Source organism: Halictus rubicundus, chromosome 6 (genome assembly GCF_050948215.1).
Source record: "Halictus rubicundus isolate RS-2024b chromosome 6, iyHalRubi1_principal, whole genome shotgun sequence".
Taxonomy (NCBI): Eukaryota; Metazoa; Arthropoda; class Insecta; order Hymenoptera; family Halictidae; genus Halictus; species Halictus rubicundus.
This window is the reverse complement of record NC_135154.1, coordinates 13,172,439-13,184,672: the sequence shown is the minus strand read 5'-3', so window position 1 is coordinate 13,184,672 and position 12,234 is coordinate 13,172,439. Positions and strand designations below refer to the sequence as shown.

Genomic DNA, 12,234 nt, shown 5'->3' with positions numbered 1-12,234 from the left:
AGACTGTCGCAGTTAATCGTAAACAGTGCTGAAATGATTTTCCATGCAACGGAATATTGAAGTAACCCTCGTTTTTGTTTATTATGTGGTATTGTATTCTTAGGCATGGTGCGTGCCAACGTTTACGAGCGCTGTTATGTTAGGTTGGTGAGAAAGTTACGTTCGTTTTATGGATACATAAACAAATCAGTTGACTGTAACGTCATTATTTCGATTAACCGGTTGCGTAAAATTTTCGAATAACGAGCTCGTTCAACGAGCTCTTCCAATAACAATTTCAGTGGTAAAAAAAAAGGTGTCTTATGCACGAGTTCAGATGCAATAAAATATTTTGGTAATTATTTAGAAAGTACCACTCATCTCCGATTGTGATGAAATTTGATTATGTTATAGGTACTTTCTAAATGAATATTTTTATTATCTTTGCCAGTCGTGCGTCAATTGTATTTGCATTTAAAAATCTCGATAAGCACACGTTCCATGTAGGAAGTGTGTATCATTGATTTTTAAAATTTTTTGCACGGCAAGGGGTTAAAGAAAGAAGACTCCATGTAAACGGAGGTGAAAGAAAGATGTGTGTTGAGATTTTCGCAAACGCCGACGATCGATACGAAGTGATCGAAGATCGTGAACCGCCATAAACCACCGTGAACTGCATCGCGGCTGAAATTGTCGGGAGAGTTTGTTATGCAACAACGTTAACACGAGCTGCAAACCTACGGCGGCGGATCGTGCATAGACGTTACGATGATTTTATAATAGCCGAATAGCGTATCGCGATTGAACGTATTATAGTATTATATCATAGAAACCCGCATGACAAGATGCGCGCGTGTAATAAGTTTATCGGTTCTGTTGATTACGTTGCATTACATTACGCCGCGGTGCGCAACACTTTATTGCACACGGTTTTTACGTTTCCCCGTTACGTGAAGGAATGTTTTCTCCCGGTGAGAATTTCGAAACGTGTCTTTTACAGTTCTTTTATGGGTTATTGTTCTTGATTGGCCGCAGTGTCTGTGATATATCGGCTGTACAAGCTCGTTCGGCCTTTATTGCAAATCGATTACAACTGCGTGTCAGTGCTGGCTGCTTTAGGGGCGTTTTAGAATTTTGACGTGACAATTATGTGCATTTCGCGAATGGAAGAGATATAAAGCATGAAACACAGTCTCAAAGGAGATGATTACGACATCGGTTGAGGCTGGAGTACAAGCAGGAGAGCCATAAGCTCCAATCGAATATTATTCAGTCAATACTAAAATTTTGTTCGGTACTCTGATTGAAGGGACAAATAAAGACACACGTATTTTATGTATGTAAATCTGAAATATGTATCTTTCGATCGATCGCGTAATATCGCACTCGTCTGAGTTGCGTTATTGTTAATGATTAGGCACAAAAAAAAAATCGAACCCCGTATTCGTCGTGTATGTACGTCCCACACACCGTCGCACAGCATCGAATACTCTTCACGGCGGTGAACAATGCGAATCTTCTTATACAGTTGCCCCGCTGCCTTGTCACTGTATCACATAATAGAGAATGCACAGCTGTTGAGTGTCAAATGGGAAGATTCTAACGAGCCTTTATTGCCACCTGACACACAGGGACGCGCGTCCCGCGAGCATAATTCTATAGTAAACATCAGAAGTGCGATCGTTCGAATATCCATTCAAAGCAAAGGTCAAACAGTATTGTTAAATTGTAAAAACTTGTACGAGCGTGAACGACGAAGTGTAAATATTCACTACGAATATATTTACGCAAATTTACATTTTTGCAAAGTAATTACCGGAAACAGGAACCAATTAGAAGATTAGCACGTATGTATAATCACTGGGCTGCGAATCTTCATACGAAATAAACCTTTTTTCCCTCTTAGCAACAATCAATTAATCCAATTTATTCTCTTTTTCATACATTACATAAAGTTTTTGGATTTTGACAAACACTTACGTAATATCTTAAGTTTTTATATCTCCACTATTAATATTAAAATTAATAGTTCCTCCTATACTTATGACACTAATTTTGCTACTTCGTATTCCTAATAATTAATTTGCAGTATTACTACGTAGCTACTACCTAATGCAGTAGTTTTTTTATTAGTTACATCGTCATTTTCCATTGGACAACGAGTGATTCTACATTAGAAAATTAGCGGAAAATATGTATTATAATATTTGGTACGGATCTTTGTTTTTCAAGAAACTCTGCGATAAATATTCGTCGCTGTCTTGTAACGAAAACGGAACGTGGTAAGTTGTTGACAGGCATTTAGCCGATAGTTATTCAATGACACGTACGACGAATTTCCAAACTCGTTTTCCCTGAAAATTGTGAAAACACCTCGTGTAAAAAAATTCCATTTCGTACTTCCAGTTTTTCTTGTCACTCTCAGTCCCTGTTGGCGTCGTCCACTTTCAAATTGTATCGCCAATACTACTACACTTTTTACATTACGGCAATAAATAATATGCTTCTGAGAGAATTTTCAAACCGAATTTTTCGGAAGCTGAGTTTCATTCGTTATCCGAATTCGAAGACAGAAAGTTTTTAATTCCACGGTGGTTTTAGTCACGTACAAAATTTGTCAAAGTTCTCACAGAATGTAATAGCATTTTCGAGGAGAAGCGAGACTTCTCGCCCCCTGGAATCATGGGAAAAAATCTTAGATTAAAATAAAAGGTGGATTATGCGGAAATGTTACGCGTTTTTTTGACAAATTGTATACCGTTATCCCAATAAAGGGCAGATACTTTATCTAGAAAAATCCTGTTCCTACAATTATGATACTAGAGGCTTCTAGCTTTTAGAATGAGCCCAAGTTGATTGTCGTATGATGATTTCTTACGAAATTGTCACAGTTTAAATATAGGCGATTTTTCGAATTTGGTGTTCGAATACTTGTTGGGTCCACTGTATTTCCGAATTGTTGTTATCGTTGTTGCACGCTGCTGACCAGTTGCTCCTTTAGCTGGAGTCTCTGGATACGTTCCAGATATTATTCGCTTTTGTTCGGGTGGACGTAAAGGGCCGTTTTTATGATCCGCCGACGCGACACGATAGGGGGATGTCGTCGACAAGACGTAATCTGTCAGCCGCACGCCCGATGACGTTTATATAACCACGTGGTGAAATTGTTGTACTGTTGTCGGATCTGGTTATGCAACCGGAATTCAACGGCATTCTCGCGACGAAAATGTGTGCCTGTTACAATAATGCACGCGTCGTTTCGTTTGGTGACAATTACTAGCCTGCGGATTTCATGCATTTGTAAGACACAGCGTGTCTGTCTCTAAACCGCGAGATACACTGGCGAACACTGCAGCGAACGCTGGCGACATTTTGCTTCTTATTTGAAATCCGACAAGACCAACCGTTGCGTCTCGTTAATTATTTATCACAAGACTGGCCGATTTTTATGCGAGATAAAAATGGTCCGGATTCATTGCGAGATACAGGATCTACACAGGGTATCCGAAAAATGTTGCACTTCATTGAAAGGGACGATTCTCCGCAGCTTTGTTAAGCAGTTATTAATGAAAAACACGGACCAATCAGAGCGCGGCCATAGCAGAGGGGTCGCAGTTCGACGACAGGTCGAGGGAGGGGAGGGAGCACGAATTCAGGGAAAAAAGAGAGCTCTCTCTTTCTCTCTCTCTCGAACGCATCACGTGACCGGGCCACAGTGGAAGGGGAAGCTAGAGTGGGATTCTTTAAGGTTGAAAGACAAATGTCCAAATTATTAACAAATCACAAGCACATTGGAAAAAAGGATGCGACAACAGAGAAAAGTAAAATAAAAATTGTGTTGAGCATAGTTCTTGAAAACTACGTTTTAAATAGGTCAGAGTCGTTAATGTTCATCGTATTGAACATAATGCCTACGCGTTCATCGAGTAGGTACGGTGTATATTTTACTGTTGATTTATTGGCTGTCACTCATTCCAGCGCGGGGAAGAACGCTCCTCGTCTTCTTTCACAGCTGAATGAACTATACGACGCTTAATTAACAAGTTCCCCGGGGCCAATTATAAAAATGTACAATGACCGAAAGAAAAAGGGGGATTCGTTAATTTGTCTCGCGATCCTTCGAGGAATCGCAGGAGCACTGAAACTCAATAAATTGTTTCTCCCGGTGGTAAACTGTTCTCAATCAGTCCTAATAATAATGATATCGTAATAACGTCGCACTGCGAGTCAGGAATGATTGTAGTAGGTGTGTTTAATCACACAACTACGTAGTTCCTATATCTTGCAATTAATAGAATTTTGATTTTGCATAAAATTCCTCAGTCGGTAATCATTATTTAATTACAAGATAGGAACAGCCTCTTTTTCAGTGAATTTTGTGTGAATATTTCGTAAATATATTGTGTGTATATATAATAATATCTGCACATTTTGTTTACAGACAAATGGGTCATGGCTCCAAATGAGTGGGGAGGTGGTACTGCTCGATGTAGATTTGAGGGTAAGTGAATAAATTATCTCGTTTAGGAATGACGTGAAAGGGTTATACTAATTACAAATCCGCAATCTATGTATAAGCAAGACGTATAAAATTGTAAGATATAAGGGTGGAATATTGACCGATTGAGAGTGTAGTCTATCGTTCATAAGGACTGAACGATTTTGAATTTTGAATTGTTGAATTTATTGAACCATGCAATTGTTAACGCAAATTTGTTTCGTTATATATGAGATGAGAATGAAGTGCTGGGGTTCAAGGTTCACTCGTTACAGAAGGGCAGTTTTAGGGGCTAGAGGGTTATTATGGGTGGCAGTGTAATGTTACAGAAAGTTGACCAGTGTTATCTTACCAATCAACACGAGGAAAAGAAATCTGGACGAGCTGTGTCATTCAAGAATCTAATAAACGAATATACTCCAGATATCTAATAACCTAATTAAAATACGTTGATTGCAGGAAACGTTGTTCACCAACTTATATCCGCTATTTAATTGTAATTTCATTAAAGAATTCATTTGTATGGTCGACTGATGCATCATTAATAATGTAATTGACGAAGTATTGTGATTACAAGCCATTAGTAAATATGATTACAATTGTGACTGGCTATGGCGTGGATGTATCAAATATTTAAAGTAAGATAGAGTGAAGTAAAGTGTTTGTATGTCATGAATACTAGAATTTGCAAAGAATATATCGATATTCTCAAATTCCTTCAGTTCCTCTACAGTTTGAAATTCCACCTGGCCGTTTTTTGTTATAAACGCATAAAAATTCGCAGTCTAGTAATCACATAAGCTACACGTCTGTCTATCGTCCACCTACTCTACTTAATTCATCGTTCTCAATTCTCGGCTCGCTGTTACGCAAGGAATTCAATCCTGGCAGCATTATAATTCAAAAAACGACCTGCACAATTTTTGCACGTTCACCGGGCACGGTCGCGCCGCACAAAATTCACGATCGATCCTTATCGATCGGATCCAGTGATCGCAGAAACGTTGTCGAAACGTTTTCCATCGATTTCACAGCACAAACAGAGGTCAAGGACCACTAATTCGAAGCGCTTCGTTTTCGCAATAAATAATTGGATAAGCTATGCTGCAGAGATAGGGGTAGGGGGTTGATCGGGAGGGGGCCAGAGTGCGAAATCACAGTAAATTAATCGACGCAGGCTAATCCTCCGGTTACCGAAAAATCACTGCTAATGAGTATCGAGGGACAGGGATTTAGGGGGGCGAATCGCGAAAGACCTCTCTCCTGTGGTCACTTCAAACGATCGACATCGATCATATATCGCTGAGAGGGGGAGTGGAGGGAGTTATCGGTTGCACCGATGAGAGAACAATTATCGTGTTCCGTTGGAAACGGGATTAATTCGCGCGTGATTAACGTTAATTAATGCTGCTCCACAGAAACTGTGCGTCGATAGAGGATCAAGAGATCTCGCGGACGTCTTTACTGCTCGCGTCACATACTGTGCAAACAAACGAGATATTGTGGAAAACTGAGCATGGTTCCCAAACAATGTGGCAATGCAAAAATCTCTTTGTTTTCTTACGTTTTTACGAACATAGTCGTCGCTGACGACCGAGCTGTCGATGCGACGTTAAAGAGCGAAAGAAGAAGAGGCAAGAGAAAAATTGCATGTAAATAAGAGTTAGATATTGACCGTTACAGGGGAAACTTTTTCCATAAAACATCGTTGCTGTCTCCTACATATTGTCGAACGATCTCCTCATGTTTACAGAGCCAGTACAAGATGTTCTTCAAACGTCATTTGACGTCTTTCTCATCGTGTCCACTTTTGTAGGGTCCACCTTTGAAACGCTTAACACAGTCTCCATAGTATTATTTATTTTTATTTATACACCGACCTGAAATTTGATTCTTTTCGCTGTACATAAATGTGTCTCAAGGTGTGCCAAGATATAACCATTTTGAAACGGATCTATACTATTTAATAATTCATATAGATTTGCAAACAATAGACTACTCTATAAAAAGTAACAGACTTTCTTCAGTCGCGCAATACTTCGCTGCAAGTTCCAGGCAGCCGAATGCTCGTTTATTTCCCTTTCTCGTCGCTAGTTTCAGGAAATTCCCGCACGACTCCACGCGCTCGATGAATAAAGTGTTTCCTCGTTTCCTTATCGAACTTCGTACACACACGGCATGCATTAACCCCTGTCGGGTCCCGAACAATTCGCAGTTCGGTGGCTTCCGGTGCCAGATACCGCCAGAACAATTTCCCTCGAAACGCTCGCCTTCGAGGTGATCAAGTTCCCTGATTCGGAGAAAAATTCGTCACTTGGAAAACTCGTCCCGGAATTTTCATTCAATCTTGTTCCCGACAACTGTCGTTTTAAGAAATGTACCCCCAAAAACAATTCCTTACTAACGTTAACCGTTCAACCGAGTGACTTTTCAATTATGAACAAAGACGTAAGGAACGACAAGTAAAGATGACAAAAATTTTACCATAATCAATGTGAATACAATACAGTTTATATATACGTGGCGAACGAAGATGGTTTCAATTTAGAACAAAGTACCAATCGCCAGGGTCACGAATTAATTTGTACAGCCAATAATTGGACCGGTACTGTATCATCGATTGGCATACTCGGTTTAATACCGGGTCCGAAAAATGGAGCGTGCATACAACCCTTGAACTGCCTTATTCAGAGTTTCCTAGGGAGCCCTTGTGCTCGAAGGGGAAGAAACTGTTAGGGGCGAGCGGCTCATTGTTCCCAGTCCCGTCCAAATTCGAGCTGACAGAATCGCGGGTGCTTCTTTTCTCCTTCCTCTTCCTAACGACTGTGTATGTGTTACGTCACTTTGCACAGTCGATTCGCATAATCGAGCATACACCGACGTAAACGCGGAAGCGATCGGGAACCAACATATCTAATTGTTAACGCGCTGGCACAAGTGCGACGATGCACAACAAATGGAAAAGAGCAGCTGACATTTTCCCTTTAACAAAAAATTTGCGTATCTTCGAAACATACTCAAACAAGTGTACAAAGTTTTAAATTAGTATGTGCAAAGTTTTCTGCAATTACGCTAAAAGTTCTGATACTAGTTGCACTCTCGTTTAAGAGTCGATTAACAAGTAGTTCATAAAATAGCAAAGACAGGCGTCAACGTTGATAGGACTCGACGACAAGGAAACTAATCTCACGTGCGAGTCGATTACTGTCGTATCGAAGATAACATTCTTGGAATTAGGAAACGTCGATGTTGCGATACGAATTGCGTCGTGTAGTGCGCAGTTTCGGATCCGTACCTAGGACTGTTATCACAATTGCATTCGAGTGTTTGGAGATGATTGAATAAGAGGAATCTACGGTTCTGAGAAGATGAGATCGTCCCTGATAATTTTCACCTTTCTACTAAAAGTTTCTGCTCGAAATTTGAAACACTTTTATGTACACCTAACTCCTAACTTCGTTCATTTTACATGGCTTATTTCCTTTAATACAAATCTTTAAAATAAACGGTTTTTTAATAACTTACAATATATCCTCTCGATTACGCCATTTTCGGGTTACTAAAATGATTACAAGGAGAATTTTTACTTCATTTTTGTTCCTTACGATAGGCTTAGATAATTTTATAGTGATCGCGAAGGCTTCGAAAACGACGACCAGCAAAAATCCTGACTTTGGCGTACCAATCGGGGAAGCTATTTGCAAGACATTTCAGTGGCGAGCGTGCTAGTGTCCGGATATTTCCGGAGCGCGGTTGGCTGCGAAGCTTTCATAAATATCAGTCATTAAAGCGCCAATGAACGATCCAGTTTACGCGGGGATGGAAATCAAATGGGGAGAGAGAGAAAAAGAGAAATAGATGGAAAGTCGTGGCGAGCGTAATAGCGCGCCGAGCGAGACACGAGGAAGCGGACCACGTGGTTCTCTGTCGCCGGCGGAAGTGGGAGTGACTAAATCCGCCCTACACCTACGCGATGCACGCCGTCGACGGTGCTCGGACAATAGTACGCAGGTCTAACCCCTTGGGAAGGCTGACGAGTAGACCAATCGGCGTTCACAACGATTCCTCCTCTTTTAGGAACTGCTCGAAACTTGATCCGTGACGCGTGAATTCGTCGGTTTCTTGATCTGGATTGCTTTTTCGAGGAGAGCTACTCGAGCACTGTGAAACTAGCAATAGCAGTAGGGTGGCCTGTCCAATGAACGAACACTTAAACTGCATGTCTGCTGAAATTAGTATTCGCCAGTTCATTTCCCGAGTGCTATTTCTATAAGAAGGCTGTATGTGTGTGTCATTGTTAAGTTCTTACGTTCCGGAACACAATTCTAACAATACTTGATGGCATAGAATTAAATGAAACCTTTTTTCGTAGGACCATCGAACCACCTTAGAATTGCTAATCGAATACGTGAGATGTCACTCGAACAACTGGTGAATAAATTAATGCAGTTGCGAATAGGTTAAACAAAAAAAAAAAAGTTTACATTACTGTATAAATGTCAACATGAAGAGTTTATCGCAACTGTTACTATCATTTGTTCATTTACATTAATTTACTGGACACCCTAGCAGACATTCCAAGCAATACGTATCATCGAGATATAATTACAACGTAAACGACTTCGAATTAATTTAATGGATCTAAACGAGCGTCTTTCGCTGGGCGCCTTCAGGCGCTATTCGTAGTGAAAAAGCACCTCTAATTCGTCGCTTGTACACGTCGTCCGTAGTGGAAGGGTTAAGTGAGATTATTTATGTAGTTGGTAATAAAAAAACGATTACTTACTTCGTCTGTGAAATCGCTGAAAATTGTATCATATTGACGCGGAAAACGGGCGAGACGGGTTAAACTACAAAGCTATAAAGTTTAAACGGCACGTCTTAATGTGATTCGGTAAGCCTGAGGCTCCAGTCGAGGCGCTATAGCGTTGTGCAATTATTGCACTATAATGCTGTAACTCTTTAGCGCTGCCGATTCGTAATACCGAAGCGTGGTCAAGTCGTAACGATATGCAGTGATGTAACTGAGAAGCTACAATATATATTGATAGTACGAAAATGAGAAACAGAAATAAGGAATAAGGTTGGCATACACCTTCCAATCCGTAAGATTGTCAACACGATTAACAATTGAATAGAATGTCACAATTACGCGTGTCTAATATAGTTACGCTTTATACCCGGTGTCTCAGAACGGGTGGTACAAGCGGGAATGAGGTGACAAAGTACAAAAATAAATAAAGAAAAACGAGTAACATTTTTTCGGTTGATAGTTCCTTCGACGGATTCGCGCATCCTAGCATTCGCAAAAGGAACCGTCGATTTTTCAAACTCAATTTTTTCGACAACGAAGCGTCAATCGAGACAATGTTATTCGTTTGTTTTCCTTACTTTTGCACATAGAATCACCGTATGCCCCCTCTTACCACCTGTTCTGAGACACCCTGTGTAGGTATTGATCGACTGAATTACAACAATACATAGAAAAACAACTCATTCACATGTTTTAAAAATTCCTCTCAAACCTAAAATTCGAGAAGAAGACTTGCTTATATTTTCGTGATCAATATGCAGGGTGTTCAAAAAATAGCATTCAATATTTATATGGTATATAGGATACACTGTGCCGAGTAAAAAAGCTTTAGTAAACATAGGTCGAAAGGTCAACCGTTTCACCCAAGGTCAAGATCACCCTGTATATTTTTGACTTGATAATATTCTAGCTGATGTCGAGACAAATTCAACGACCTACTATACCATAACCTTGAAACCTTGAAATGAAGCTAAAGTAATTTTGGCCACAAAAAAAAAAGAGTTACCATCACCTCGCCGACAATAATTATTTCATCGACAATCGTTTCACCGACACGACTTCATCGACACCTAGCTTCGCCGGCAATATTAACTCACCGAAATTTTCATATCACCGACAGTCATTTCCCCGACAAATGGTTTCCTTGATACCGAGTTTTGCCGACAATGTTTACATACAAACCACTGATCGATGAAATAACTGTCGGGGAAATTATTGTCGGGGAAATAACTGACAAATGTCGGTGAGTTAACACGAGAACGACCGAGCAATAAATGCGACTGACGTATATTGCTTTGTAACAGTGGCAAGACTGTGCCCATTCAGACTTCATACAACTTTTATCGTAACATGTGGTTCAATGAAGAGGTTCATTAAAAAATTTCCGATGAAAACATTTTTACAATTTCAGTAATTGTAAAAGAAAAAAATTAGGAATCAGTCATGTTGACTGCTCCGGTCGTTCTAGTGGTAATATTGTCGGCGAAGTTAGGTGCCGATAAAATCGTGTCGGTGAAACGATTGTCGATGAAATGAATTGTCGGTGAGGTGACGGTAATTAAAAAAGAAAAAAACGGATTTCCAGCCCGCTGTGCGTTGGCCAAGGGGCTAGGGAACGGCTATGTCCACCTGTACGACAAGGGAGCACGTGGCGGTCTCCTCGCCGAGTCGCCTAACTCCTCCACCACTATCGGGCGGTATCACCACCACCGCCAGAGCCGGCGGCAACCAACCACCCCCACTCGTTGTTCGTTGGCCGGTCAGGTGAAGAGTGCGCGCTGGCAGCCTCGGCGAAGTGGCTCGTTACCACCACCACCACGCTTGCACGGACAGTAGCGGCACGGTAAACGATCGCGAAGGTTGCCGGACGCGTTGCTCTTACGTGTTACCGCGTTTCCGCCCTCCCGCTTGTTTCTTCTTCCTCTTCTCTCGTGGCCAGAGTGTGCAGCACACGTGCCCCGCCGGCTCTCTCGCGATATCTACTCGGCCCGGTGAGCCGCGGCCGGCACGACCTCGTCGTCGTCGAACGGGCGCCCTCGAGGCACGAGGGCATCGGCCGAGAGGAGGGAAGGCGACAGGCCTTCCGCGCTCCTCGAGGATGCCGCCGCTTCCTCGTCGTCGACGGCGACGTGGATGTACGCGCTTCTCGGTAAGACTCGGACCCCGAGGATCCTCCGCACCCTGGGGGGACAGCCCCCCGTCGCAAGACCACGTGGTTGCAACGCGCGAACCCGACGACTCGACCTCGGTTCCCTAGTGACTCCTAGGTCACACCTAGTGACTCGACCTTACCTTGCTAGGGTCGGCAGTGTTCGCGGGGTTGCAACGCGCGAATTGACGACCCTATTTCGTCTGATCAGGATCGGCAATGTTCACGTGGTTGCAACGCGCGGACCCGGCCACTCAACTCCTTTGGCTCGTCTAGGATCGTGTGCTCTGCGATACGCGACAGAGATGAGCGCCGATCCACTGGACTAGGCTCAGAGGCTAAGTCCAATTGATCAGGATAGTGATGAGCATTGATCCCCTGGACTAGGCTCAGTGCTAGAGCTATCAGTGCGAGGCAGATCCCTGTGTCTTGAAAGTCCAGTTGATCATGACAGTGACAAGGTTGCTTCGCAGCGAAGCTTCATGCTTCGGTGACAGTGTCGTTCGTCGTGCAACAGTGCCGAGTGTTCATCCTCTGAATGCTATCCACAGCTGATCAGTACATGTACGCACTTGTCAGTGATACGTTTCTTCGGTCTTGTGACAGTGTCGTTTGCGGCCGGTGATCAGTGTTTGCGTATTCTTGCCTCGGTCCTAGCTGATACGTGCTTCGTTATGCGTCGGTTACGAGCGTCTATGCCTAACTTGGTCCTAACTGGCCGAGTTGTTCAAAGTAGATTTGATGCTGCATGTAGATTGTCCTGTTTCTTCCGGTACGGTTGAACGTCGCGTCGTT

At 42.2% G+C, this 12,234-nt stretch overlaps 1 protein-coding gene across 6 annotated transcripts in view; it reads left to right on the top strand.

Annotated features, from left to right (window-relative positions):
• The first annotated feature begins 10,979 nt into the window (after positions 1 to 10,979).
• Cyc (basic helix-loop-helix ARNT-like protein cyc) overlaps positions 10,980 to 12,234 on the top strand; it is a 38,483-nt gene continuing 37,228 nt past the window's right edge. Inside the window, exon 1 of one of the 6 annotated variants that reach the window (XM_076790032.1) lies at positions 10,980 to 11,439. In XM_076790032.1, the coding sequence (XP_076646147.1) occupies positions 11,424 to 11,439 (16 nt within the window). In that variant the 5' untranslated portion in view covers positions 10,980 to 11,423. The remainder of the gene's footprint in view (positions 11,440 to 12,234) is intronic. The other 5 variants (XM_076790031.1, XM_076790036.1, XM_076790033.1 and 2 more) reach the window with 5 other exon arrangements.